At 34.3% G+C, this 26,712-nt stretch overlaps 2 protein-coding genes across 3 annotated transcripts; one reads left to right on the top strand and one right to left on the bottom strand.

Moving 5' to 3' along the window:
- The first annotated feature begins 1,260 nt into the window (after positions 1 to 1,260).
- Positions 1,261 to 10,941, top strand: LOC125678863 (prolyl 4-hydroxylase subunit alpha-1-like). The gene is made up of 13 exons (XM_056156931.1): positions 1,261 to 2,455; positions 2,549 to 2,706; positions 3,326 to 3,663; positions 3,780 to 3,831; positions 3,933 to 4,078; positions 4,166 to 4,342; positions 5,076 to 5,122; positions 6,885 to 6,990; positions 8,253 to 8,300; positions 8,465 to 8,500; positions 8,590 to 8,658; positions 10,404 to 10,473; positions 10,599 to 10,941. Exons 1-13 carry the CDS (start codon positions 2,265 to 2,267, stop codon positions 10,673 to 10,675), a joined length of 1,515 nt encoding a protein of 504 aa, XP_056012906.1. The 5' UTR covers positions 1,261 to 2,264; the 3' UTR covers positions 10,676 to 10,941.
- LOC125678859 (outer dynein arm-docking complex subunit 4-like) lies at positions 10,718 to 26,699 on the bottom strand. 2 transcript variants are annotated; one of them, XM_056156926.1, is made up of 18 exons: positions 26,438 to 26,699; positions 25,677 to 25,808; positions 25,392 to 25,545; positions 24,926 to 24,987; positions 24,653 to 24,664; positions 24,071 to 24,085; positions 21,694 to 21,862; positions 21,189 to 21,401; positions 20,614 to 20,821; positions 20,418 to 20,504; positions 18,832 to 19,028; positions 17,354 to 17,575; positions 16,954 to 17,019; positions 15,131 to 15,178; positions 13,900 to 14,910; positions 12,686 to 12,796; positions 12,025 to 12,057; positions 10,718 to 11,493 (listed from the first exon to the last, which is right to left on the bottom strand). In XM_056156926.1, the coding sequence occupies exons 1-18, from the start codon at positions 26,570 to 26,572 to the stop codon at positions 11,441 to 11,443; spliced, it is 2,928 nt and encodes a 975-aa protein (XP_056012901.1). In that variant the 5' UTR covers positions 26,573 to 26,699; the 3' UTR covers positions 10,718 to 11,440. The 2 variants fall into 2 exon arrangements, with proteins under 2 accessions (XP_056012901.1, XP_048773553.1); XM_048917596.2 differs by lacking the exons at positions 12,025 to 12,057; positions 12,686 to 12,796 and having other exon boundaries at positions 26,438 to 26,698.
- Positions 26,700 to 26,712: the final 13 nt, after the last annotated feature.

The raw sequence follows: 26,712 nt of genomic DNA, 5'->3' as shown, positions 1-26,712 counted from the left end.
TCCTAAAAATCATTTTTTCTGATATCATAAATTCGAATTCCTGATTTCAAAAAATGAATTCCTGATATCAAAAAATTAATTTCTGATATCAAAAAATCAATTTCTTGATATCAGAAAATAAGGTTGATTTTTTAATATAAAAAAATATCGAATTCCTGATATCAATAAATTACTTGTTTTTCGAATATCAAAATTTTCATTTTTTGAATCAGAAAATCATTTTTTTATATCAGGAATTAGATTTCTTGATATCAGAAAATGATTTTTTTATATCAAAAAATGATTTGTATTTTCTGATATCAGAAAATCTATTTTTTGATACCATTTTTTGATACCAGAAAATAAGACTCATATAAAACTACGATCGACTTAATGAATGCTCCCTGTGATGCAACCTTAAGCTTCCCACCTGAAATTTGTTGCGAACCTGTAGATGCATTTGGGGAAAGCAGATCGGGCACTGTAGACTGTAGTTCAGCGATTTTCTACGGGTCAAGGGAGTATTCATTATTTATGTAAAGATTTTTCGCCATTTTCTTTTATTTTCTGATATCAGAAAATGTATTTTCTGATATCAGAAAATGTATTTTCTGATATCAAAAAATCAGTTTGAATTCTTGGTATCAGAAAATGATTTTTTAATATCAGAAAATCGATTTTTTGATATCAGAAAATGATTTTTTGAAATCAGGAATTCGAATTTTTGATATCAGAAAATGTCTGATATTTTGATATCAAGAATGTGAATTTCTTATATCAAAAATTATATTTTTTGATATCAGAAAATTTGATGTAATTTTTTATATCAGAAAATGATTTTTTGATATCAAATATTCGAATTTTTGATATAAGAAAATGATTTTTTGATATCATATAATAAAATTTTTGATATCAGAAAATGTCTGTTATTATTTGATATCAAGGATTCGAATTTCTGATATCAGAAAATCATTTTAAAATAGACATTTTGATATAAAAAAATGATTTTTTGATATCAGCAAATACTTCAAAAATATTAAAACGGCGCCTCACACACACACACATATATATATATATATATATATATATATATATATATATATATATATATATATACATGTATATATATATATATATATATTCTATCAGGTGACGCAATAAATTCTAGTTTTCATGATACATGTACTCGTATATTGCATTCGGTTAGATCCCCTACCGTCAAACACTTCAACACAGACGTGAAAATTGTTCGCAGTCGTTCGTTTTCTTCATTTTCCTTTTTTTTTTTTAAATAGAAAACACAAAAACCCATCTAAAATTTCATTACATCTGTGAAAAGACAACATCATTACCATTGTATACCATACACGTCAGGACATCTACACTGTCCATAGTAAATTGCCGTAATACAATACAAATGAACAATTATACAACACAAATGGAAAATGTACAATACAAATGAAAAATTATGCAATATAGATGGATGATGCACAATACAAATGAAACAATATAAATGGAAAGTATTAAATAATACAACGTTTGACATGTCATACTGATGCTGTACCCTAAGTTCAATGGAGTCTATATGTGTTGTCATAACATAACTTCAACTTATTCATTATTGCAGCATATCATTGATTTCTTATTCAATTGCTTGCCCCTGTCAACAGTTCTTGTCAATAAAACTCAAGCTCGGATTGCAGTGTCATTGCAAATTACCGGCATATCTGATACGGAGTTAAAATTCACACGAGTAATGAAATTGGAAGCAGCATGGTTTCCGAATCAGAAATAATTACATCTGCTTAAAAGAAATTTAATAGATATACAGTATATAAACATGTTTTACAAAATATTTTAACGCATACCGTTAATTGTTTAACGTTGTTCTCGCTCAAATTGAACGTCGAGTGTGCTAATTGTACATCTAGTCTGCTAAATAGACGTCGAGTCTGCTAATTGAACATCGAGTCTGCTAAATGCTTTTTCTTACCTACGTGGTACACTTTTGGTAAAATTTTAGATCCCTTATCGTTTACAAAAAGAACACACTTAAGGAAATCATCATTGTATATAAGACAAAATTGAATCTGTTCAAAATATAATTGACGGAATGCTGCATCGATACTGCCATCGATTGATGTTGTGCGTCGTAAAGGGGTGACACTCCAAATCAATGTCCACATACAACACGCAACACGTGTTGGAAGCGTCATCTTTAGGAAACTCACAGTGAAACAGATGTTCACGTGGCGACTGCCTCCTTACAACTCGTACTGATAAAGATGGCTCGAGTGGTTACAGTTTTCTTGGTCGCGTGCTTTTCCTTTGGAACTTCCCAAGATCTAACTACAGTTATGAATTTTGAAAAGTTTTTCCGAATGGAAGAGGAACTTCTCACTCTCTCGGATTTGATCGTTAAACAGGAGTTAAGAAATCATGAGGAAGATGTTCACAAGTTTGCCAATATAACTGGGTCAGTATTGATCATAAGTACAGCGATGTGTGAGGGATGAACCACCATTTATCCTCATCATGTTGTTCCTTTTCTTTTATACATTCTTTGCAGGATGCTTGAAAATGTCAAAACTATTCACAAGGATATCGGCAGGAATGTAGTAGGTTATATCAGCCACCCCATCAACCAGTTCCACCTCACCAGACGACTATACCACGAATGGCGGGAAATTTTACAACTTATACTAAATAGTGATACTTGTGTCAAAGGTAACATTTTTTTTAAACTCTAAGAACATTTGATATAAATACCTAGTTGGTTTCTCTGTTGAATAACTTTCGAATTGGGTCTTACATAGCACCTTAATCTCTCAGTGACATGATGCCACCATCGGCATCTTTCATTTGAGTCTCCTGCTGTTTGGTCCCGTACTTCCGCTTTTTCCTACCGTCCTTCTATGTGGTTTCTAAGTAACCAGGTACTCGCTTGCCTTCTGATTACCAACCTATAGTGCTACTATAGAGCCTTTTTGAAAATTAGCTGGTCCAGCGTTTCTGTTTTGTTTTTTCATAGCTAATTTTTATTATCTTGGCCAGCCCTTCAGTTCGTTCATTACTCAGTTTCCTTCTGCCATACCATTGCCACTGCCAGATTTAGACAATACACATTCTTGTTTGAATCCCGTGGTGATATTCGTTGAAAGGTTTCTTAAAGGTCTATATACAGAATGTGAGTATAACCGAGCTGTCAAAGAGTACAGCGGTAAAGTTTGGAAATCCGGGGCCAAACATTTGAGTCAGTTAAGTCACATATACCATTTGTCAATACCATTTTGCGAAACAGCTAAATAATACACATTTCATTTTCACATTTATCAATTTCTTTCAGCTTTAAAAGTGAAATTACAAAACATAGAAGAAAATGTTCCAAATAAGGACGTCTTTAACACAATCGCAAGTACTATATCTGCGCTTCAGCTTTACAAAAGCCTCACCATTGAGCAGATAATGAGTGGCGATGTAACGGGAGTGAAGCCGCTACAGAGGCTATCCCTGTCGGACGCCTTTGACATAGCAAACTCTGCATATGAAATGGACGACACATACTATGCTATTAAGTGGTTCAGATACATCGTGGATGAGGTGAAAGAAAATCGTATATCCGATATAGATGACCAAATATCGTCATCGGCAGTGTTCCACCTATTATCCAATGCATATTTCAAGGTTGGTTCAGCTGCATACTAAAATTTGTAATCTACTAAACTTTAGCACTTCCTTCATAATTCACGTATATCTACTTTGAAGCGTGTGAAATTAGAGGTTAAAATCTTGTAATACAGGCTGGTCTTGTCAAAGAAGCACAGACGACGTTAGCTGACTTGCTGCGACTAGGTAAGAAAATGTACTTTGGCTTCAAACTGATTTTGATTGAAGGGATATTACTAGACATAAAAATGAATGTGATTCAGTTGCTGCTACTTTGAATATTGTAGATCCCAAAAACGTTGCTGCCAAAAGAAACTTGGAATATTTACAGACAAGCAAATCATCAGCTGATCCTTCTGAACTGAAACCGAGAAAACCGTCAAAGAAGAGCAGGCGGCTCTATGAGGAACTCTGCAAATCAGAACAGAAAATGGTCACTTTTTTTAAAAATCAATTTACCATATTTTCATTTTGCTGCCTGTACTATACATGTTAGTATTCAGAATTCTACTATTTTCAGGTAATTTCAAAGTCATCTAGATTAAAGTGCGTGTACTTCCCGTTGAGGAATCCTGTTCCGTACATGAAGACTGGCGTGAGGGCGGAAGTGGTTAACGGACGTCCCCAGATCATTGTTCTGTACGATATGTTGGACAAGGGTACTGCAATGGCCATTTCTTATATGGGATATAAGAAGGTGAGCGGCAGAAGATCATTGTATATAACAAGAAAACAAATCCAAACGTATACTGTAACGTTAAAGCAAGTTTGTGCACTGTGCATGTTGAAATAGTTGTCACTATCAGTATCAATAAAAAATACTGGAATTCCACTGTCCATTAGAAATGTGGCTCAATATTATGAACAATACATGACATAGACCCTCACATCATTGAAGTTGTCTTAAGGAGGCTGGCTCGGAGTTGATTACATATTTTTTTGTTGTTGTTGAAATTCTTGGATATACTTTATTCTAAATTTGTAGCAGACCGTACACATTAATAGCAACATTATAGGGACTTCAGATTATCTAAGGCTCTGCACATTTTCAGAAATATTTTTATAATTATTAGATATGCTTTCTTTACTATTTTCATTGGTTTACAAAACATGGACAGTATTGTTCAATGACTACCCTGCTTCCTTAAAGTGTGTCATTCACCTCGTTTTTCATTGAGGATGTTTTGTTGGGTTGTTTTTTTTTTATATATTTATCTATCTGTACATTTATTAATATTATTTTTTAAAATACATTTTTGGTATTTTTATGGATTTAATATTGTGGTATTGTAGAGTTGTGGTATTGTAGAAAGTTTTCAGTGTCTAGATGAACCATTGTTTCGCCTTTACACTTTTTTTTATATTTTAATCGGATATGTTCTTGTTGTGTTTCATTTAAAACTCTTCTAAGGATTATTTTTCTGTTGCAGCTGATGGACTCCTCCACAGTGAGAGGATACTCCCAAGTGAAACACAAGTAAAATATTAAGTTGTATCAGCTAACAATTATGCAATTTAAAGAAAATTAGTCTTAGTACTGGAAAAAACGCAATTTTATTTATCGATCTGCAGAATGATTATAAAAACAAAGAAAAAAGCCTATTTTTATTTTCTGGATCTTACGTACTATATATATATGTTAATGTTTATCACGAAATACGTAATGACGTTTCATGTACCACTCCCTCGTCAAAATTAATTCAACATTGACTTATAATTCAGAGTTATTTGCCGTTTACAAACACTAAATTCATTTTTCTGTTTTCTAATATTTCTACGCTCTTTTTTCTTTTGTTGGGGGAGGGGGGGGGGGGGGGGGCAGAAATCATAAATTATTCAGATATGATGGTAAGGAAATTGCAGGAATCGAATGTGTAGCGAGATATTCTATTACATATTTTTTCATCACAACTAATGATGAAATTATTTTAATCAAAATAATACATTCAAATGTATATTATCCGCAATTCAAATAAAGTATAAAACAAATTGTAAACATACATACAAACACCGATGGAGAATGCCCATACAACGAGTTCAGCCAGTGAGTGCTCTAAATGGTATATCGCGGACTGTACTATATTCGAGACACGTATCATGCATATGGTGAAATGGGATTTAAATATATTGATCAGGTTGTACATGCAAGTTAACCTGAATATTTTGTTTTTCAGAAATGGGCAAATTCTTCAGTTTATTTTCTTTTTTGAAATTTATTGTACGCATTTTACACAAAGAAATGACAGAAAAAATATCAGTTTACCTTGAGTCAGATGACTGACCAAAATTAGATGAACATTCTATCTACATGAAGCAAAAATTTGGTAACTTTTTATTTATCCAATATCCCAAACATGCTAACTGGATACAGGAAAGTATAGAAGAAATTGATAAAAAAAAATTAAAAATTACGTTACCTATATACCCAAATTACTGCATAAATCGCATCTTTTGCGCCCACTTCCTAAACAGAAATATCAATGTCTTCGTTTATTGAAATGTTCATAAGAATGCAAGACATCGTGTTTACAGGGATACCCTGGATCACGTTAGTTACATACGCTGACCCTAGAACGAGAGCTTCGTTTACGCTAATTTGATATAGAGCTAGCTAGGTTTGGCTTCAGTCAGATTGGTTAATTACAAAAACAATGCATGTTAGAATCATGCAAAGGGTGGTTCATTGAAAAGGTTACGAATAAAAGTTTTTAATAATTTGTTCCTAATTACAACGATCATAAAGTCAATCGTGGTTTGTTGTTTGCCCCTTCTTTGCCTAGCAAAACTCGCAACGTTTTATATTACATAAAGGGCAGATAACTCTGTATTTTCTAGTATAATGTGACGTAAACTCACTATATATGCTATATAAAGTATTAAAAAAAAATTTGAAATAATAATAATATCTGTGTGTAGGCTCTTTAGGAAAAATTACTTATTTCCAATATTGAATGATTCTTATTTGCACAGCTTCTTTAAAATACACTCATATATAAATCAGCTGTCGGTTTTTCATTATTGCAACAAAGCCCCAGTCTTTGGTTAAAAAGAAAATGTTTAGTTGGTTTTAATGGTCTATTCGTTTGAACTTTACTTTAAACCATTGGTGAATGAAAAAAGATCTGTGCTGTTCGTGTTACAGTCCCTGATACAAGGGGTGTACAAAATCAATCGACGTTTAGGGGTTATTTTTATGCGTCCATTGTTTTCTATAAGAGAGTTCCCTCGTTGCATTTCAGTGCAGCAGTGTACGACACGACATACTGGAAATGGATTCCAAACTTACAAGCCAAATTCTCAGAACTGAAACTCAGTCATTTCCCGCGCGTGTTCTTTTCATACAGAGTAAGTATCTTGTATGTTTGACAGTATGGCTTACTTTGTTAGTCTATAGACAGTATATTTGACAGTATGGTTATTACTGGGTTATTCTATAGACAGTATATTTGACAGTATGGTTATTACTGGGTTATTCTATAGACAGTATGGTTATTACTGGGTTAGTCTATAGACAGTATGTTTATTACTGGGTTAGTCTATAGACATTATATTTGACAGTATGGTTATTACTGGGTTATTCTATAGACAGTATATTTGACAATATGATTATTACTGGGTTAGTCTATAGACAGTATATTTGACAGGATGGTTATTACTGGGTTAGTCTATAGACAGTATGGTTATTACTGGGTTAGTCTATAGACAGTATGGTTATTACTGGGTTATTCTATAGACAGTATATTTGACAATATGATTATTACTGGGTTAGTCTATAGACAGTATATTTGACAGTATGGTTATTACTTGGTTAGTCTATAGACAGTATGGTTATTACTTGGTTAGTCTATAGACAGTATGGTTATTACTGGGTTAGTCTATAGACAGTATGGTTATTGGGTTAGTCTATAGACAGTATATTTGACAGTATGGTTATTACTGGGTTAGTCTATAGACAGTATGATTATTACTGGGTTATTCTATAGACAGTATATTTGACAATATGATTATTACTGGGTTAGTCTATAGACAGTATATTTGACAGTATGGTTATTACTGGGTTAGTCTATAGACAGTATGGTTATTACTGGGTTAGTCTATAGACAGTATGGTTATGACTGGGTTAGTCTATAGACAGTATGGTTATTACTGGGTTATTCTATAGACAGTATAATTGACAGTATGGTTATTACTGGGTTATTCTATAGACAGTATATTTGACAGTATGGTTATTACTGGGTTAGTCTAGATAGACAGTATATTTGACAGGATGGTTATTACTGGGTTAATCTATAGACAGGATGGTTATTACTGGGTTAGTCTATAGACAGGATGGTTATTACTGGGTTATTCTATAGACAGTATATTTGACAATATGATTATTACTGGGTTAGTCTATAGACAGTATATTTGACAGTGTGGTTATTACTGGGTTAGTCTATAGACAGTATGGTTATTACTGGGTTAGTCTATAGACAGTATATTTGACAGTATGGTTATTACTGGGTTAGTCTATAGACAGTAGTCTTACAGTATGACTTTGATTACGATAATCTCTATCCTTATATGTTGAGATTAACCACGTGAATTCTTTTTTTCTACCTGTCTAGACTTTTAATATCGGCACAGAAGGGCAGATGATGGATTACGAACCCGAGGTACAGTTTTTGTCCTTTTTGATATATTTCATGAAGTATAAAATCTTCAGCTGAAATATGTTAGAAATGGACAGTATTCTGCAACAAACATGACATTGCGTAATGGGTGTTCACAGCAATATACAGATCATGACTTTCGTAAAAAGCTGTAATTTCTTTTGTAGGAACAAAGCCCAGTCGTCGGAAATTTCATCTCATTTGTAAGCCCATTTCTTTTCTCTCTCAATTTTGATGCATAAAATACAAAATAAAAAAAAAATGTAGTCATCGCCTATGTTGGTTTTCTTAGCTCACCGATTCTACAGTTGGCGGAGAGTTAGTATTTCCTATGTCCAAGATAAAGATACCCGTCACTAAGGTTAGTTCAATCGTGTATCAAAGTGTTGCAAGGTTTTTTTTATGCACCGAATAACTTTCAATACTAAGCAAGACTTTGTAACCTAAAGAGGAGTTCCCATATGAGAATATATAAATATTTAGCTAGCAAAGGATTGTATTAGCAAAATATTGATGAATGTACTTGTAATTTAATATATGTGCAACTAATTATATTCTCGAATTTCAGATCCTTCCGTTAATCACAGCAACAATACTTATACAATGACCCTCCACCTTTTTTCTAGATTTCAGAAAATTTGATCGTTTCTTGTTTCAGTTTAACTTTTGGTGGATTTTTGTACAGTACACAATTCAAATATAATCATAGATACGTACACATGTATATATAACAAGAGGTACTGTGAGCAATGCTCACTAAGAATACCCCCCGCTTACCCCAATCTCCCAAAGGGTGTTGGTAATAGGTATAAACTACCTCTTTTCTGAGTGTAAAAAACAAATGGCATGACAAACCGAACCATATTGCTACTTCGATGTCCAGTGCGCGTGACCTTTGACCTTTTGACCCCAAAATCGATAGGGAACATCTTCATCCCATGGGTAGTCCATATGTGTGATATGGTGACTGTAGGTGGAAAGGATAACGCTTTAGAGCCCGGAAACCACATTGCTACTTCGATGTCCAGTGCGCTTGACCTTTGACCTTTTGACCCCAAAATCAATAGGGAACATCTTCATCCCATGGGTAGTCCATATGTATGATATGGTGACTGTAGGTGGAAAGGATAACGCTTTAGAGCCCGGAAACCATATTGCTACTTCGATGTCCAGTGCGCTTGACCTTTGACCTTTTGACCCCAAAATCAATAGGGAACATCTTCATCCCATGGGTAGTCCATATGTATGATATGGTGACTGTAGGTGGAAAGGATAATGCTTTAGAGCCCGGAAACCATATTGCTACTTTGATGTCCAGTGCGGATGACCTTTGACCTTTTGACCCCAAAATCGATAGGGAACATCTTCATCCCATGGGTAGTCCATATGTTTGATATGGTGACTGTAGGTGGAAAGGATAACGCTTTAGAGCCCGGAAACCATATTGCTACTTCGATGTCCAGTGCACTTGACCTTTGACCTTTTGACCCCAAAATCAATAGGGAACATCTTCATCCCATGGGTAGTCCATATGTATGATATGGTGACTGTAGGTGGAAAGGATAACGCTTTAGAGCCCGGAAACCATATTGCTACTTCGATGTCCAGTGCGCTTGACCTTTGACCTTTTGACCCCAAAATCGATAGGGAACATCTTCATCCCATGGGTAGTCCATATGTATGATATGGTGACGGTAGGTGGAAAGGATAATGCTTTAGAGTCCGGAAACCATTGCGTCTACAGACGGACGGACGGACGGACGGACAACCCGATTCCAGTATACCCCCCCCACAACTTGTTGCGGGGGGTATAATTATAATCACAGATGTGTACAGATGTATATATAATTATAATCACAGATGTGTACAGATGTATATATAATTATAATCATAGATACGTACAGATTTATATATAATTATAATCATAGATGTGTACAGATGTATATATAATTATAATCATAGATGTGTACAGATGTATATATAATTATAATCATAGATATGTACAGATGTATATATAATTATAATCATAGATATGTACAGATGTATATATAATTATAATCATAGATACATACAGATGTATATATAATTATAATCTTTTTATTTCAGGGTAACGTTGTATTTGCAGAGACTAGAGCTCAGATGGGAATCTGTCCCGTGTACTATGGATCTCAGTGGTGTAAGATTGTACTGTACTACCATCTCGTGTTTAATTTTGTATTTTAAAAACATTTAACTTCATGCTCATCTGAATTTAGCCTATCAGATTAATTCACTTTAAGATTAATTTACTTTCTGTTACAGATGGCAGTCAAACACTATTTGAAAGAATCCCTTCAGGCATGTGTCCTTTAAAAAAGAGAGTTCCAAAATTTTACTGAAAAAAAACCTCAATGAAGACAAAATCAAAGAGAACTATGACAAAAAATTAGTTAAATTTATTAACAAATTGCGTAGACTGTGCACATAATTTGAATATAATGCAAACAGCTTTCTAGCACATATATGTAAAAAAAAAAATAAAAAAAATATGTATATTAAAAGTATACAAAACATTTTATAGCAAATCAATACATCAACAATATGCTTCATAGTACCTACTACATGTATTGATGAGCTGAATACAATAAAATTTACAATAACAGTGTTTCAGTTTGGGTAATAAAATGTTATGCTATTAAAAAGGCTGCGTAGCAGTGACAGATCCAGTATTATGATGGAGAAGGAGGGGCATCTCTATTCTCCCAGCAGGTTTAGGGTAAAGCCCCTGGAAACTCTCGAGTAGATTTTAGGAAATAAAAGTACTGATTCTCAGATAGAAATTCACAATATATTTACAGATATCATGACCCCTTTCCATGCACCAAACTTTAATCAAAAAGTTTAAAAACACTATTTTGCTTTAGTGAAAATTTAGAAGAGGTTTAATGTATGAAAAATTATTTGAAGTTGACTTAATGCTGCAAACATCATGCAACTTTCACAACAGATTCCTGCGATACTAGCAGTACAATGTGGCAAATGTTTGATCAAAATATGTTATCCCCCCCTCCCTTAAACTGGCTACTGCGTAAATAAATGTACTTCTAAGGCTCCATCGAATTGTTGTCTTTAAAAATGTTCGTTTTATACACATCAGGTCCGTCTCAAGATTTCACTGCCTCTTCTTTCTCCTCTGTAGTCTCTTTATTTTCTTTCTCTGAAATACAAGCATGATTGCATTTAATGTTGAGCTATTGGAATACATATTTATGAAGTATTGGCACTGTATAAATGATAGACATTGAATGTACTAAGTGAAAAGGTTGCAAACACAAATATACTCTTTTCCAAAGTCGAAATTAACTGCAATGTAATGAATAAACAGCAAAATGAATTTTATATGACAAAGGAACTAAGAACTATTTCTTTTTTTATTACAAAGGTCAATTAAAAGCATTGAATATACATGTATATATGCACTAAGCAAAATTATGGGAACTTTTCTCAAAAATTAGTTATATACATACATATATATATATATATATAATATGATGTAAGCAACATATTTTGAATTTCAATAGACTTGAGTTATTTTATCTGTTTAGAAATAGTTTAAAAGCATATAGATATAATTTTTTTTATTAAAATGATCAAAATACTGAACATGTATGTTATGTAATGGTTACAAATACAACTTAATGTTTGGACATGCAGTTTTGTTCATGCAGATATGAATGATTGAACTAACGCTTGATTTCAAATGGGTGGGAGTAACCTAATCCTGGAAAAGAAAATCAAGACAATGTCATGCAGATTGTAATGGTGAAAAAAAAAAATCAAATCTCAAATACACTTATCCAAAAAAAAAATGCTCACACAAGAATATTTTAATATTAAGTTATGAACATTAGTAGAATTAAAAAAAAAGTCATGCAAAGTTTTTTTTATGTATATTCTTATTAGAAATATAATGGTACAAGATATGCTATATGCATGCTCTTTAAAGTATCATGCTAAAGACAATAGGGTCTAGAGAACTGTATCGGGAGTCAGTGGGTACAGACATGCTGAAAGTAACATAACTATTTACACTATCATAAAATACATTACAGGTATGTTTCATTATAAACTAAAATGTCTGTTCCCGATTATGCTTTATGGTAGACAATTGAGAGGGGACTGTGTACACATGAATGAGACAGAACAGAGAGAGTCATTCATTTGACATGGTATATCACAAGTCCCACTAAAACAGAACAGATCGAGATCGTTTGGTTGCCTACTACGGGAAAGCATATGAATATCAAGATCTGCTTTTGAAAATGACAGAATTGTAAGAGCTCTTGGTTTCTGATACATTTCATGCATGAAACAAGGAGGACAGAGGGTGGGTGGGGGGTGTTTTTGACCTTTCTCTGAGGCCTCTGTATCATAAGGTTCGACCTCTACTTTAGAATCCTTGTCTGCTGTCACTAATGGCACTGCTGAATCTTCATCACTGATCATTTGTACATTTGTTTCTACATGTAAATTTAGTGAAAATGTTAAGACTCCATAAAAACCCATAAAATCAGCATACACTCCATAACATTTTACATATACATACATTATATAAGGTTAACTATTATAATAAAAAATTCTGTTAGAGGATAATTCTTGCAATAGTATTATTACACGGTAAAGCATATTATATACATCTTTCACAAGAGTTAGACGAAGACAAAAATAGTTAGATGAAGACAACAGAGGTTAGGAAAAGAAGGCCATTCATGCATATTCCTTTGTTACTATTTACTTCACAATTTTATTTTCATGAAGCCACACACTTAATTCATCAATCCAAACATTCTGAACTGTTACGGCACTACAATGTTCCATTAGCAGCCAATCATTTGTTAGACCATGTTTTTGTTTCGACCTTCAAAATTCCCAGGCTCTGATGCGGGTTTGTTGCTCTTGGCACTACCAGCTGGACTCTTGGTCGATCCATTCCCATCAATCCCTGGTGTTTCCTTTCTGACCACCGGAGAGGGGGTTTTCTTTTTCATGGAAGTAGACAAATGTCCTGTCCCATTAGATCCTGTTTCTTCGTGAAACCCTTTGGAGCCTTTTTCAGACTCGGGTGGTTCCTTGATGCTGACAGAGCGTGGACGAGAATTAGTTCGTGGTTGAAGACTCACCCCTGAACCAGGAGGTCTGGGACTAGACCTTGTTGTCGGCAGCTTGAAATCTATGGCTAGTATGAAATGTGAACAGGAAGATATTCTATAAGTAAAGTTCTCTATTCATTGTTTTATTCTACAAAATGAAAATATTAAAACTATGGGCCAAATTTCAATAAAATACCTACAAGACCCTGAAATGCAAAGTAATAATTAATTTTCTAGTAATCCTAATCACAACATTAAAAAGAAAGAAAAATTATTCAACTACTGTACATTCTGACACTTTAAATTGCACAGATATGATCATGCTACACAATCCTAAATTGACATGTTGAAGTACAAACATGCACATCCTCCAGGGTATAGTGTTTAACTGTATAACGACACAACACAGATCTACTTCCTACTGTCATGCCCCTGTGTCACAACATCTCATGCCTCATGGTGCAGGGACTCACCATCTTGTGAGGGCATTATATTTCCCTCAGAGTCACTTTCCTTTGGTTCGGCTTTCCGCTCGGTTTGATTCCCGTCCTTTCTCTCCTCATACACATTTTCCTCTGATTTACTCTGTTCTGGCAGTTCCTCAGTTTGCTTTTTGTCTTTGCTGTCCAGTGCCAGCTCCTCTTTGCTATCAACCTTTGACTTATCTTCTATCCCATCTGTCTCTTGTTTGGACTTCTCTTCACTTTTCTCATTGCTAGATGTAGAATTCTTTTTGCTTTTTGTACTAGTAGTGGATGTCGTCTTTGAATTTTGTTCATATGGACTAGGAGAAGACCTCTTTCTGGGTGGCATCTCCACAGAAGATTTCTTCTTGGGCTTTGATGTTGGTTTGGCTTGAGAATGACCTTTTTTGTCTTCTTCATTTTCAAACAAATTAACTTCAGAGTTGGCCTCCGACACCTTTCTTATTTCGTCATTTTCATCATCTATTTCATTTCTCTTTGAGTTTTCTTCCATTGGTTCCTTTTCTGTAGACTCTGTCTTCTCTTGAGTGCTGCTTTTCTTTGCTGGAGGACTAGCTTTTCCTTTTGAGGAGGACTTGGACGTCTTCTTCTGTGCCTCACTCTTGTGACCAGGAGCATTCTTTGTGGACTTCTGCGACTCCTTGCTGACTCTCCTACTATCAGATCCTTTCTTGCTCTCTTTCCTTTTACTAGCAGTGGGCTTTGATTTTGTTGGAGACTGGGGACTAGTGGAGGGCTTTATTTTTGAGGGAGACTGCGGTTGTGTAGGGCTTGCTGCTTCTGTCTGTTCATTGTCCTTGTCCTCTGTATTGGTGTTGTCATCAGGTTTTGACTCAGTGCTCTCCTGTTTTGACGTCTGCTCAGGTTTCAGGTTTGACTCCTGATTTCTGCCATTGTCTAATGTCATTGCGTTTGGATTTTCATCGGGTTTTGACTCAGTGCTCTCCTGTTTTGATGTCTGTTCAGGTTTCGAGTTTGACTCCTGATTACTGCCATTGTCTAATGTCATCAGGAAAGGGTTAATAAAATATCAGATTGAAAGGAAAAAGAATAAATTTTAAAAACTTATTACATAGCAGAAATATACATGAAATACATGTAATATATTTCTAATCTGTCAGTTGCATGGATTAGGCTTATACCAGTGCCTTTGAAAGTAATAGCAAACAGATTCTGCTAAAAAGGAGAGGAACAATAGAGTTACAACATGGTGATTCACCTTGCTGGTCCTGTTCAAAGTCATCAGGGTAATCCTCATCTCGGCCGTCTTAATAAGAATAGGGTCAAAATTATGAGCAAGGTATCAAACTAACTGATTCTTACTTACTGGTAAACATATTAAAGGGACTGATTCACGATCTTCACATCAAATGATCAAAATCTACAGTCTAATATGTTTTAGAAGGTTTCACAAAAAAAATTAAGGTTAATCATCATGACAGAAGCTCATTATAGAGAGTTTATTATTTGTTTTGTTTTGTTTTGAGGTGTATTATTGTTTACGGGGTTTTCAAAATAAATGGACATTGATCCTGGAAGTTTATTATATATATCTCGCATCTCAAGTATACTTTAGGTAAAATGTGTCATTTAAAAGTTAAAATTTGTGATTGTACAAAATGAAGATGCTTTAAATCACAAAATTAACATTTCACTGGTTTGTTTGTTTACATAAAAAGACTGGAATCTTTGTTTACATAACACAGAATCAAAGCTAAAATACTGCTTTTATCCTTGCATTCAGACAGTCATGATTTTGGTTGTCAACATTAAATGAGCTATATTTTTAATTTTTAACATAAGAAATGAAAAACATTTCTTTCGAAAAACTTTAACCAGTCCCTTTAAACAAAATATATACTTATAATAATACAGGCTACAAATTACATCTGGTAATGGTCAGAGTTAAAAATACATGTGGTCGCTATAATGCTAAAAAGAAGGAAAATCAATCGTGCATAACACCATAGAATCATTTATTTCTGTAGGGTCAAATTTTTGTGGCTTGAGAACGATAAGCAAGTTAATAGGGGACCTAAGCTCTTGGTTGAAGAATTATCATATTTTATTGAAGTTATGTTTCTGTTGTTCATGAAGGATTTGAATGGGTACGTCTATTCCATAAAATCAACAAAAATTAAATACTCACGAAAATAAATTATTTTACCGTACAGTATATAAATCTAGATTCCAGCTATATATATATATATATATATATATATGATGTTTTAAAGCACTGGATATATCATTACATGGGTGGTAAATGAAAATGTAATGAAACAGTTGTCAGATTCGTATACCATGAGAAATTGTTAAAGGAGCATGGACACAATTTTGGTACATGTACAAGAAATTATTTACATATTTGATTAATAATATAATGGTATTTGTGTGAAATGTAGCAAGAAACCTAAATTTAAAAAACTTACACAAAAATGTATTTGAGAGTTTCTCAGCTATGACAAGCATGTTGATAAACATAATTTTGGGAGCCAGATTTTATGTAAATACAAAGTATATCCTGTGTGAAAATATTTTCGATCCTCTTATTTATAAAAGATCTTTATTTCTAGTATAACAAATTACTGTCATTTCAATTCATCAAAAGTTGTGTCCATGACCCTTTAATGTATATGATGCTTCCTTTAAACTGATTCAGAATTTCTCCATAATCACAGAGAATGGTTAGTTACACACCGATAATTTACAAAGAGAAATAATCATTTTTTGTACATTTGTAAATAAACATAAAAAACCATGTTAATTAGACAGAGAAAGAAAAAAAAAACGGAAAAAATCCATCATCCCAATCAAGAGCTTGTGCAAAAAGCAATATACACATATATTAAAGCAAATGTCATTTTCAATTTTGTCAAACACTCTTGAATTTTGAAATCAAATACAAGCATGTCAGAGCAAGAATTGATGCAAAATGCACATTGCAGTGATATAGAAATAATTGCCAACAAATTTTGACAGAGGTACAGGGCATGCAGAACAACACAGAAATGGCTACAGACAGCTCCCAGTGTCATCATATACCTTGGTCTCCATCCTCTTTACTATGTTTACTCCTCTTTTCATCCTGATCTTTCTCATTTCCCTTGACTTTATAATTTTAAAACAAGAAATATTTATAACAGTTGTTTTAATTTATTGTTTTAATTTATGTCTTTACCAAAATTTGGGTTTATCAGTGGAACAGGATGCAAGATTTCATGAAAATATAGAAATACGTACAAAGTACAATTAAATGTAGTATGTACATAATACAAGTTATCTTAAAGATTTGATGAGGCTTTTTTAAGAACGAAGTATATATGAGTTCAAGAATATCTAATGTATTAACCACACATTCAGTCACTGATTGTGTGTGAACCGATATGGAGAAATTTAGTAAACATTTCATGAACTTAAATAAGTCTGGAGATGATGTATTTACCTGAAGTTTGACTGGTTGCGCCCTTCCTGCCCCCCTCTGACTTCACGGACCCCTTGTCGTCCTCTTTCTCGTCTCCGTCCTTCACACCCTGGACTATCCGGTTGTTCACCTCCTCCATTGCCTTTTTAATAGCTGCCTCTGCTGGAGCATCATTCAGTTTTTTAGCGAGTTCTGACGATCTCTCAAACGATTCTGCTGCTGACTGTAAGTCACCTAATTTCACTGTAAAAACAGAAATTCATAATTTTAAACTCTTTACAAAGACAACTGACTGTAAGAGTACTTACCCTTGACTCAATACAAAATAGTTCAGTAACGACACTCCCTAAAACTGATACACACTCCCTATGTCTGAATACACACTCCCTATGTCTGAATACACATTCTCTATGTCTGAATACACACTCCCTATGTCTAAATACACACTCCCTATGTCTGAATACACATTCCCTATGTCTGAATACACACTCTCTATGTCTAAATACACACTCCCTATGTCTGAATACACACTCTCTATGTCTGAATACACACTCCCTATGTCTGAATACACACTCCCTATGTCTGAATACACACTCCCTATGTCTGAATACACATTCCCTAATTCTGAATACACACTCCCTATGTCTGAATACACACTCTCTATGTCTGAATACACACTCTCTATGTCTGAATACACACTCCCTATGTCATTTCTGAATACACACTCTCTATGTCTGAATACACACTCCCTATGTCTGAATACACACTCCCTATGTCTGAATACACACTCCCTATGTCATGTCTGAATACACACTCTCTATGTCTGAATACACACTCCCTATGTGTCTGAATACACACTCCCTATGTCTGAATACACATTCCCTATGTCTGAATACACACTCTCTATGTCTAAATACACACTCCCTATGTCTGAATACACACTCCCTATGTCTGAATACACATTCCCTATGTCTGAATAGACACTCCCAATGTCTGAATACACACTCCCTATGTCTGAATACACACTCTCTATGTCTGAATACACATTCCCTAATTCTGAATACACACTCCCTATGTCTGAATACACACTCTCTATGTCTGAATACACACTCCCTATGTCATGTCTGAATACACACTCCCTATGTCATGTCTGAATACACACTCCCTATGTCTGAATACACATTTCCTAATTCTGAATACACACTCCCTATGTCTGAATACACACTCTCTATGTCTGTATACACACTCCCTATGTCTGAATACACATTCCCTATGTCTGAATACACACTCCCTATGTCTGTATACACACTCCCTATGTCTGAATACACACTCCCTATGTCTGAATACACACTCCCTATGTCTGAATACACATTCCCTATGTCTGAATACACACTCCCTATTTCTGAATACACACTCCCTATGTCATATCTGAATACACACTCCCTATGTCTGAATACAGCAATATTACTCAGAAACATGACAGTGTAATGTGTACGCACCCTCTGACTGAGCTACAAGGACACTAGCATGAAGCTGCCAGCCATCATCCTCCGCTTCTTTTGCGGCCTGTATGGCTTTCTCTCCAAAATCTCTGGAATCTTGGAATCTCTGTAGCTCCAGGTAACAACGTCCAATCTCATGGTACAACCAGGTGCTCTCTAGTGGAGATTTACTCAAGGGTAATTTTTCTTCCCATCTATAAATTCAGAAAATTTTTAATTTCAGTCATGTAGTGCAAGGCACAATATAATGTATTTGTTCACACTTTGTTCATAGATTTCAGAATAAATGATTGAAAGTTCTCTCAAGTTTTATAAAACTTTACATAAAATAACTTTAGGAAAATTTATGTGCAAGCAAGTAAGTACATGTACTCTTGTATTATACATTATGGTATTAAATATTTTCTGGTAAAGCTTGCAAAAATAAATATATATGTTAATGAGTTTTGTTACATTTATAATGAAAACATCGTCCATGCAATAAAGGATTCTCCTACAACACAGAAACTGTCCAGTTCTAGCACTCCCTCTCTTCTTTGGATATCGGATACTCATTATTAGTACATAAAAACTAGACAAATTCTGGATAGATCTACCATAGCCTGTGTCTAATTTGAATTGGACATATTGCTGACACATGAATCCGTTGATCTCATCATCAGTATGTTGGATAAGTAATTGTTCACATACTGTATGCGTACTTACTTTGGCAAATTTAAAATTTGGCACAGTTGGATCTGATGCAATATTTGGCATAATCATGATTTAGCGCTTGTTCTGTGTTTGATAATGGATAAATAGAGATTTTCCTAATTAACGCAACAATAAATTAGTGTTCTTGCTTCAACGCCAAAGGCGCTAAAATATGAACCTGCTAAAAATAACTACACATACAGTATATCAGTACTCAGTTGGTCAACAAAAGCTAATACATGTATATAAGTACATATCATTTCTTGAAATGGTCTATGAAAATATATATTCATTACAGATAAATATCACATGCTTATTATCACAAGAGTCTACGAAAACCTCATTTTGATCAAATTTTATTAGCATATTTGAAGGCAACCAATGGATCTCGTTTAAGTTATGGTTTTCTGTATAAGACTTGCTCTTATTATGGTGTCAAGGTGATATAAATCAATAACTATCTCAATATCACCTTAATACTTTCATATACATATTCAGAATCCAACATTTATGAAATAAATCATAAACATCCATAAAGAGTTCACTGTCTACTGGAGAGGAGTTTAATGCGCGAGATTTCCATCGCACACTAACACAGTCAAGTTGCACTATCACCATATATTCCAAGTTTTCGTACACCCCTTTATATTACGTTTGCTTTTCTGAATCACACTATTTTACCCACGCTTCAAGAATACTACAATAAAAGCAGTGTTATGATAGCAGACACCAATACTTCTACCAAAATGTATGGAGACAGTTTTACAAGACATTTACAAAAACACTACCCCAACATGTAAGCCTTCTAGAGGAAAAAAAATTTCAAAAGAGTGATTCTCAAAAATGGGTAAAATTCAAGCTGTGGAGACATGACATCACTGGATACTTACACATCTATGGCTTTCTCGTAATTTCCTTTTCGAGCATGGACTCTTCCAAGGTTATCCAAGGCTCGAGACCTGGCATCCTCCAAATCACTACAACATCAGGGCCAGGATTCAAACAAAGGACATTGATACAAAATGAAAATATGTGTATAAAATCTGTATTTTGCCTCTGCTTGACAAATAAAATGTATTTTGTTACTTCTCTTTGGCAATCCTGAGGTCCTCTTCATGATGTTTGAGTGATTCATTGTGTTTGCCGAGTTCGAGATGAGCATTTCCTATCTGGCTGTGGAGATTAGCAAGAATCTCGGCCTTGTTCTGTAATTGATCATCACTCATGCTTTCTACTGTCTTCAACGTCTTCTTGGCTTTCTGTAAGCTCTCCTCATATCGCTCCTTTGTTTGATCTGAAGAAACATTTAAGGAAATAATACTGATATCATATGTGTTCATAACCAGAGAAATCAGTATCTGGAGGCAAGTCTTCAGCCTCTGGGTCTAACTGATTTCAGATTTAAAATAAATATCATAATGTGATATTATATGTACCAGAACATAATTGTATGTATTACAAGTAAAAAACATTTTAAAAAGAATTTTTTATTTTTGGCTCCAATTTCATTTAAAGACAATCTACAAGTATTCAGGCTGTGATGTGTTGGTAAAAGCTACAAGTCCATTTCAAATTACCTTTCTCTATTCTAATTCTGCTGAAAAATGGGTTGTACGTTCAATTTACTGATAGGTAAAACAAATTTTGTATATATGACCCACCATCATCAATATCCTCTAGACACCGGAGTAGGTAGTTGGTGGGGTCCTGGTTGCGGGCTTTTGCACTCTGTCTCTGCTTCATCTTGTCCCGTTTACGGGCATACATTGGTTTCTGTTGCCGCCAGAAGTCTGCTCGGTTATGTAAGTACTCCAGCCCATCATAGATCTTCTCTCTAATGCCTTTATTTGTGGGGTTGTTATCACCTGTTAAACCTGTTAGCAAAATATAAAAAAGACAATGAACTGTTAATCACAGTATTTCCTGGGCCGTAAGTTGAATACAAGGCACATAAGCCTGAAGCACCCTCTCTAGCAAATCTGTTTGCTGTAGATTAAAATGTCAATATCTTTAAGTGAATGTATTTTGAGCTCTCCTTGTCATCATGTTTACTGAGTGGAGAAGTATGTTCAATATATCCAACTGAAAAAACAATTGCAACTGAAGCCTTGAAGTCAGTTCAAGATCTACCAAATTCAACACCTACTAAATTTGTCCGATACATACTGTCTTCACTGAGTAGTTTTTCCAGGAAGTCCTTGTCACCGTACAGCTCGCCCAGCAGCTGCTTGATGGTCTTCTGGTCCCCACTCCCCTGGGGCCTCTGTCTCTCCTTAGCTGCCTCTTTCTTGGCTCCTGGTTTTCCATAGGTACCACCAGTCTTCTTCCCTTTGGCCTAAAATGGTCATGAGATATGAACTGACACTCACCATATTCTTTAACAAAAAATAATACAGTATGTAGCCATAGTAATGATAGTGCACTAACACTAAATATATCTAAAGATATGTGTGTGATAAAACAAGAATGAGAACAAAAACATTGTCAGATTCAAAGCCGCACAGCGGAGTTGCAACGGTAATTCAGATTGATGGAACGAGTTCTAGTGAACCCACTCCAATATAGACATCTTTTTTCATATACAGTTGAACTTCAGAATCTCCAACATTCATATCTCCAATACCATGGATATATCGACGTGAGTTGGAAGTCCCAACTAAATATTCTTATGTATTTCAACCTCAATATCTCAAACCCTCGGATATCTCAAAGTTTCCTCTCAGTACCATCACTGTGTATGAGATAATGAGGTTTGACTGTAGTATGTAAGTACAAGATGTTTCACTTATAATCCTTAAACTAAGAATTCTTTTCCAAATATTTATCCACATTTTTAAAATATCCCTGACTTTGCCCTTGGGTATAGTGACTACCTAGACAATACTGACCTTCCTGAAATATTAGGTAATCATGATATCCAATTCTTAGATTCATTCAGATGTAAGGCATTTTGACCTATCACATGAAAACCAAATTGTTGATGCCAGCTATTCAAGTCCATCAAAAAGAATGAATTTCATTGCAACTCCACTATAAATGCAAAGCTCTTTAATCTTTCAAGTACTTCTTAAAATTGCCCACACAAAAATTACACAGTAGTATTTACAAGCAATTGTGCTTTCATGTAATCAATATTTCAAATTATGATCATCATGTTTTAATTTATCAGTGTTTCATACACATGTAAAAAGCAAAATTTCATATTTGTTTTTTTTTTTTTAATATCCATGATGTATCACATGTGCAAATCAAGAAAATAAAAGTGACTGCATGAAATTCACAAAAAAGGTGTCGAAATTCAATTTTCATTGTGACTGAAATAAATAAATTTGGTAATCAAACAGACAAACCCAAACCACCAAGGATAATAAAAGAACATATGAAACACCGAGAACCAGGAAATTTGTCTACTTTTAACCCAGTCTGGTGCAATACTTGGCCAGGATATCCAAATTTAATTCATAGGGAAAATGCACAACCTAAATCCACCTAGTAAGTGTCTAAATGAAAAATAATGTACCTTCTTGGCCTGTGAGGAAAGAAAAATGAAGAAAATATAATTTACAATATGCAGTGATAAACAAACAAAAATCACATAGTTCAGGGACAGCAATGTTATAGCTTGATGAATTTAATACGTTTGGAAATAACACAACAAGAAATTATAATCTTATTGTGAAAATCTTCCTTAAACAAGTTCTTTAAATTATATGTTCAGTAAAACAAACACATGTAGTACAGATAAAATTCTGATGAACACAACCAGATCAGTTTTATTCTCTGTCTGCCCCCTCTCCCTCTCTCTCTCTGCCCTCTCCCCCTCTCTCTCTGTCTGTCCCCTCTCCTTCTCTCTCTCTGTCTGCCCCCTCCCCCTCTCTGCCCCCCCTCTCTCTCTGCTCCCTCCCCCTCTCTCTGTCTGCCCCTCCCCCTCTCTCTCTGTCTGCCCCCTCTCCTTCTCTCTCTCTGTCTGCCCCCTCCCCTTCTCTCTCTGTCTGCCCCCTCCTCTCTCTCTCTGTATGCCCCCTCTCCTCTCTCTCTCTGTCTGTCCCCTTCCCCTCCACTCTCTCAACTGTGAAACACTAATATCTAAAAAGAACAATAATTAAAATCTGTGTAAAAATAAATTGAGAAATTGGAGAGATTGTGAATTGTTGTTGTTTCCTGTGCAATGAAGGAATGAAATCATGAAATAATTTTGACTAGGCATTACATTCCAACATCAAAAATCGTGAAAAGATTTTATTACTGTTACTGTGTTGAGATACACTATTTAACCCCCACTAGCTTGCAATACGTTATAAAACTTTACATACACTATACATACATACAGTGTATACATATAATTATGTAATATAAATTAATGATTATATGTATACAATGTCTTCATTAAAATGTTCATAAAATTATGAATTTAAAGACCAGAAATCATGGAAAAGGTATAATATCTAGATATGTATAATGACAGAATTTCTACAACAGGATTGGCAGAGAATGAGAAAGCAAAATATTTGACAGGAAAATCTACAACACACTCGTTGATTACCTTGGCCTTTTCATCCTATACAATACATACATGCTTATAAAGAACACGCAACAAGCAGTATATATCAAAGCAGTTCAAACTCAAGCTGACATCATTCTCTGTGTTTGTCTGTGTAGAATGAGCCAATGATGTTACACCAATGAAGTAATTGCACATCTTGTTGATTAAATCTTATCTCTTAAATTAATACATTTTTACCAACCATGCAAAAATGAATTTCTAGTTCATGGGTACATGATGTGTTTATACATGCATTGTACAAATAACATGCTTATATATTGTACTGTGCAGCAAATAACCAACATTTCAAAAGTATTTTTTTAGCCATTTTATACTTTTATACTCAGCAATGATTATCAGGCAAGTACTTAGGATTATCTATGAAAGTATTTTGCCAAGTCTAAATGTACATGCATAGATGTTCACACAATTTGTATTATAACACAGCAAATCTCTTGAATTCAAATGTTCTTTCAATACTTTTGAACTTTTCTCCCATTTGCTTAAATAGATTGTCTGACAGATGACTTAATTAAGTTGTATTGAAAGAACACAACCCTGACCCAATGCAAATCAATTTACCGTTGGAAATAACTGTTGAAATTTAGTTTCAAATAAGACAATGTAGAAATTGATAAATCAGACTATTCATTTTAACAATAAGATAAAACAGCATAAAACATATTTACATTACTACTTTGCCATGTTCGAATTTATTTCATTTACTAGTAATCAGAAATAGCGCAATAAAAAACTCTTGATTACAAAGAATCCTCAGAAAATGTCTAGCACAAGAAAATCATGCTCAAAAGAAACAAAAATAAAACCAAGGAAGAATAAATAGAAATAATTTACCTCTTCTTGTTTGTAGAAATAAGTCAAGTCACCTTCTGCTGTGAGTTTGACCGAATCTGGCTCTGTGTCAAGAGTAAATCAAAATTTGAACATGTTGAAACAATTCTTTTCCGGTAAGGTAAATACATATATCCATGTATTTTCATGTTTGTTGCTTGATAAAATTAAATTTAGATCATATTATACATACAGAAATAAAACATATGTCCTTTGAAAGACTGTACGGGGTGTCTTGCTGGTTAGTAATGATATTGTTAATAGTTTATTTCTCATCATTTCAGTTGTAAATCAAAATGAAGATGGCAGCTAGTAAATAATAATTAATGATAAAATTATAATTTGGAAGGGTGTAGTATTCAGTTCAGATCTTGTGTGCCTGTGTGTTAGCTACATCTACATGAGCTAGTATGAAAATGATGCATGCATTTATTAATTATATATTTGCTTTCATCAATACAAAACTTACTTCCTATGCTGTTGTTGATGGCCTCCTGTGCTTTCTGGATTCCCAGTCTAAATTCTTGATATTCTGGTCTTAATTTATGTCCTCTATGAAAATACACTAAGGCTGTTTCAAAATCTCCTAACTGGTACATTGCCTCTGACTTCTGTAATAGTGCCTGAAAAAGGGATAAATTTTAGGTCTTTATCAGTTCCTTCTTTGCATGATTTTTTCTTGCAATTACTCAGAATAGTTTCACCCCCCCCCCCCTCTTTTTGTTTTTTAGAATACAAAACTTGACCAACTTACTGGGATGTACTCTTTGTCCTGTTTGAGGGCTTCCTCAGTATCAATAAGAGCATTCTCAGCATTGCCAAGTTGTAACCAGCATTTTGATCTCGTCACATAACATTTCTTGTCCTCAGGGTTCATGTCAATGGCCTTAATAATCAATTCATACATGCATTATATACAGGCAATATGAACAATTTAATCTATGTAGCTGAAATATCAAATCTTATATGACACAGCCTTTCCCATATGTTTACTAGTAAAGACAATCTAATTAAAATTAGATGTTAGATCCGCTCGCGTACTTGCATACATAATTATGTATGTGAGTACACGAGCAGATCTAACATCTAATTTTAATTAGATTGCTAGTAAAGATGGAGTGTGTTTATGTATCTATTGGATGCACACGAGAATAATTTAATTCCCATAACTGCCCATTCCAAGAAGTAAAACAAATGCAAAGTCTTTATAATATGGCCTTGTCCCTGGCTTGTAAAATTAGACCCAAGTTTAAAAAAAACCCAATCAGCAACAGTCTATCTATTAAGGTATTGATAGAATTTTGCAGATTGTTTTCTTTCAAAACTTGATTTTATTAACCAGAAGCAATTACAATGTAGTAGCTTTTGTATGTGGCACATGTAATTAAGTGTGGATTAGGAGAAACAAAAATATTTCGATAACTTTCACTAATGATTTAATCTATTTAAATACTTTATAAGCTGCAGATATAAATGATCAATATGACGTGTTTAAAAATACAAAAATAGGCATACCCTTGTGAAGCTGTCGATTGCTTTTTGCCATTGCTTGACGTGAACGAAGTGTTCGCCCTCATCACGAAGTGTCTCAAAAGTCCCCACCAGTTCAGGATTCTCTGATCCGTTATCACTTCCTCCTCTTCGCGGCATAATTAATTAATCTTATGAGTATTTGGATTACTGCACAATAACGCGATTATGAAGTTAATCCTTACCGTTACCAAGTATAGTTTACAACGGGCACCTGCAACATCGGAACTCCTCTAGACGCTTTTTCCTATATCAAGGGA

This window comes from Ostrea edulis, chromosome 2 (genome assembly GCF_947568905.1).
Source record: "Ostrea edulis chromosome 2, xbOstEdul1.1, whole genome shotgun sequence".
Lineage (NCBI taxonomy): Eukaryota > Metazoa > Mollusca > Bivalvia > Ostreida > Ostreidae > Ostrea > Ostrea edulis.
This window is presented reverse-complemented; position numbering and strand designations above follow the sequence as displayed.

Bases quoted from the DNA above. Each gene is read 5' to 3' on its own strand.
- LOC125678859 (XM_056156926.1), bottom strand. From the start codon at position 26,572: ATGCCGCGAAGAGGAGGAAGTGATAACGGATCAGAGAATCCTGAACTG. The intron at 25,546-25,676 runs GTAAGTTGGTCA...TCCCTTTTTCAG, and splicing joins AGGACAAAGAGTACATCCCA to GCACTATTACAGAAGTCAGA. The intron at 21,402-21,693 runs GTATGTATCGGA...TTTTGCTAACAG, and splicing joins AAAACTACTCAGTGAAGACA to GTTTAACAGGTGATAACAAC.
- LOC125678863 (XM_056156931.1), top strand. From the start codon at position 2,265: ATGGCTCGAGTGGTTACAGTTTTCTTGGTCGCGTGCTTTTCCTTTGGA. The intron at 4,343-5,075 runs GTGAGCGGCAGA...TTTCTGTTGCAG, and splicing joins CTTATATGGGATATAAGAAG to CTGATGGACTCCTCCACAGT. The intron at 8,501-8,589 runs GTAAGCCCATTT...TGGTTTTCTTAG, and splicing joins TCGGAAATTTCATCTCATTT to CTCACCGATTCTACAGTTGG.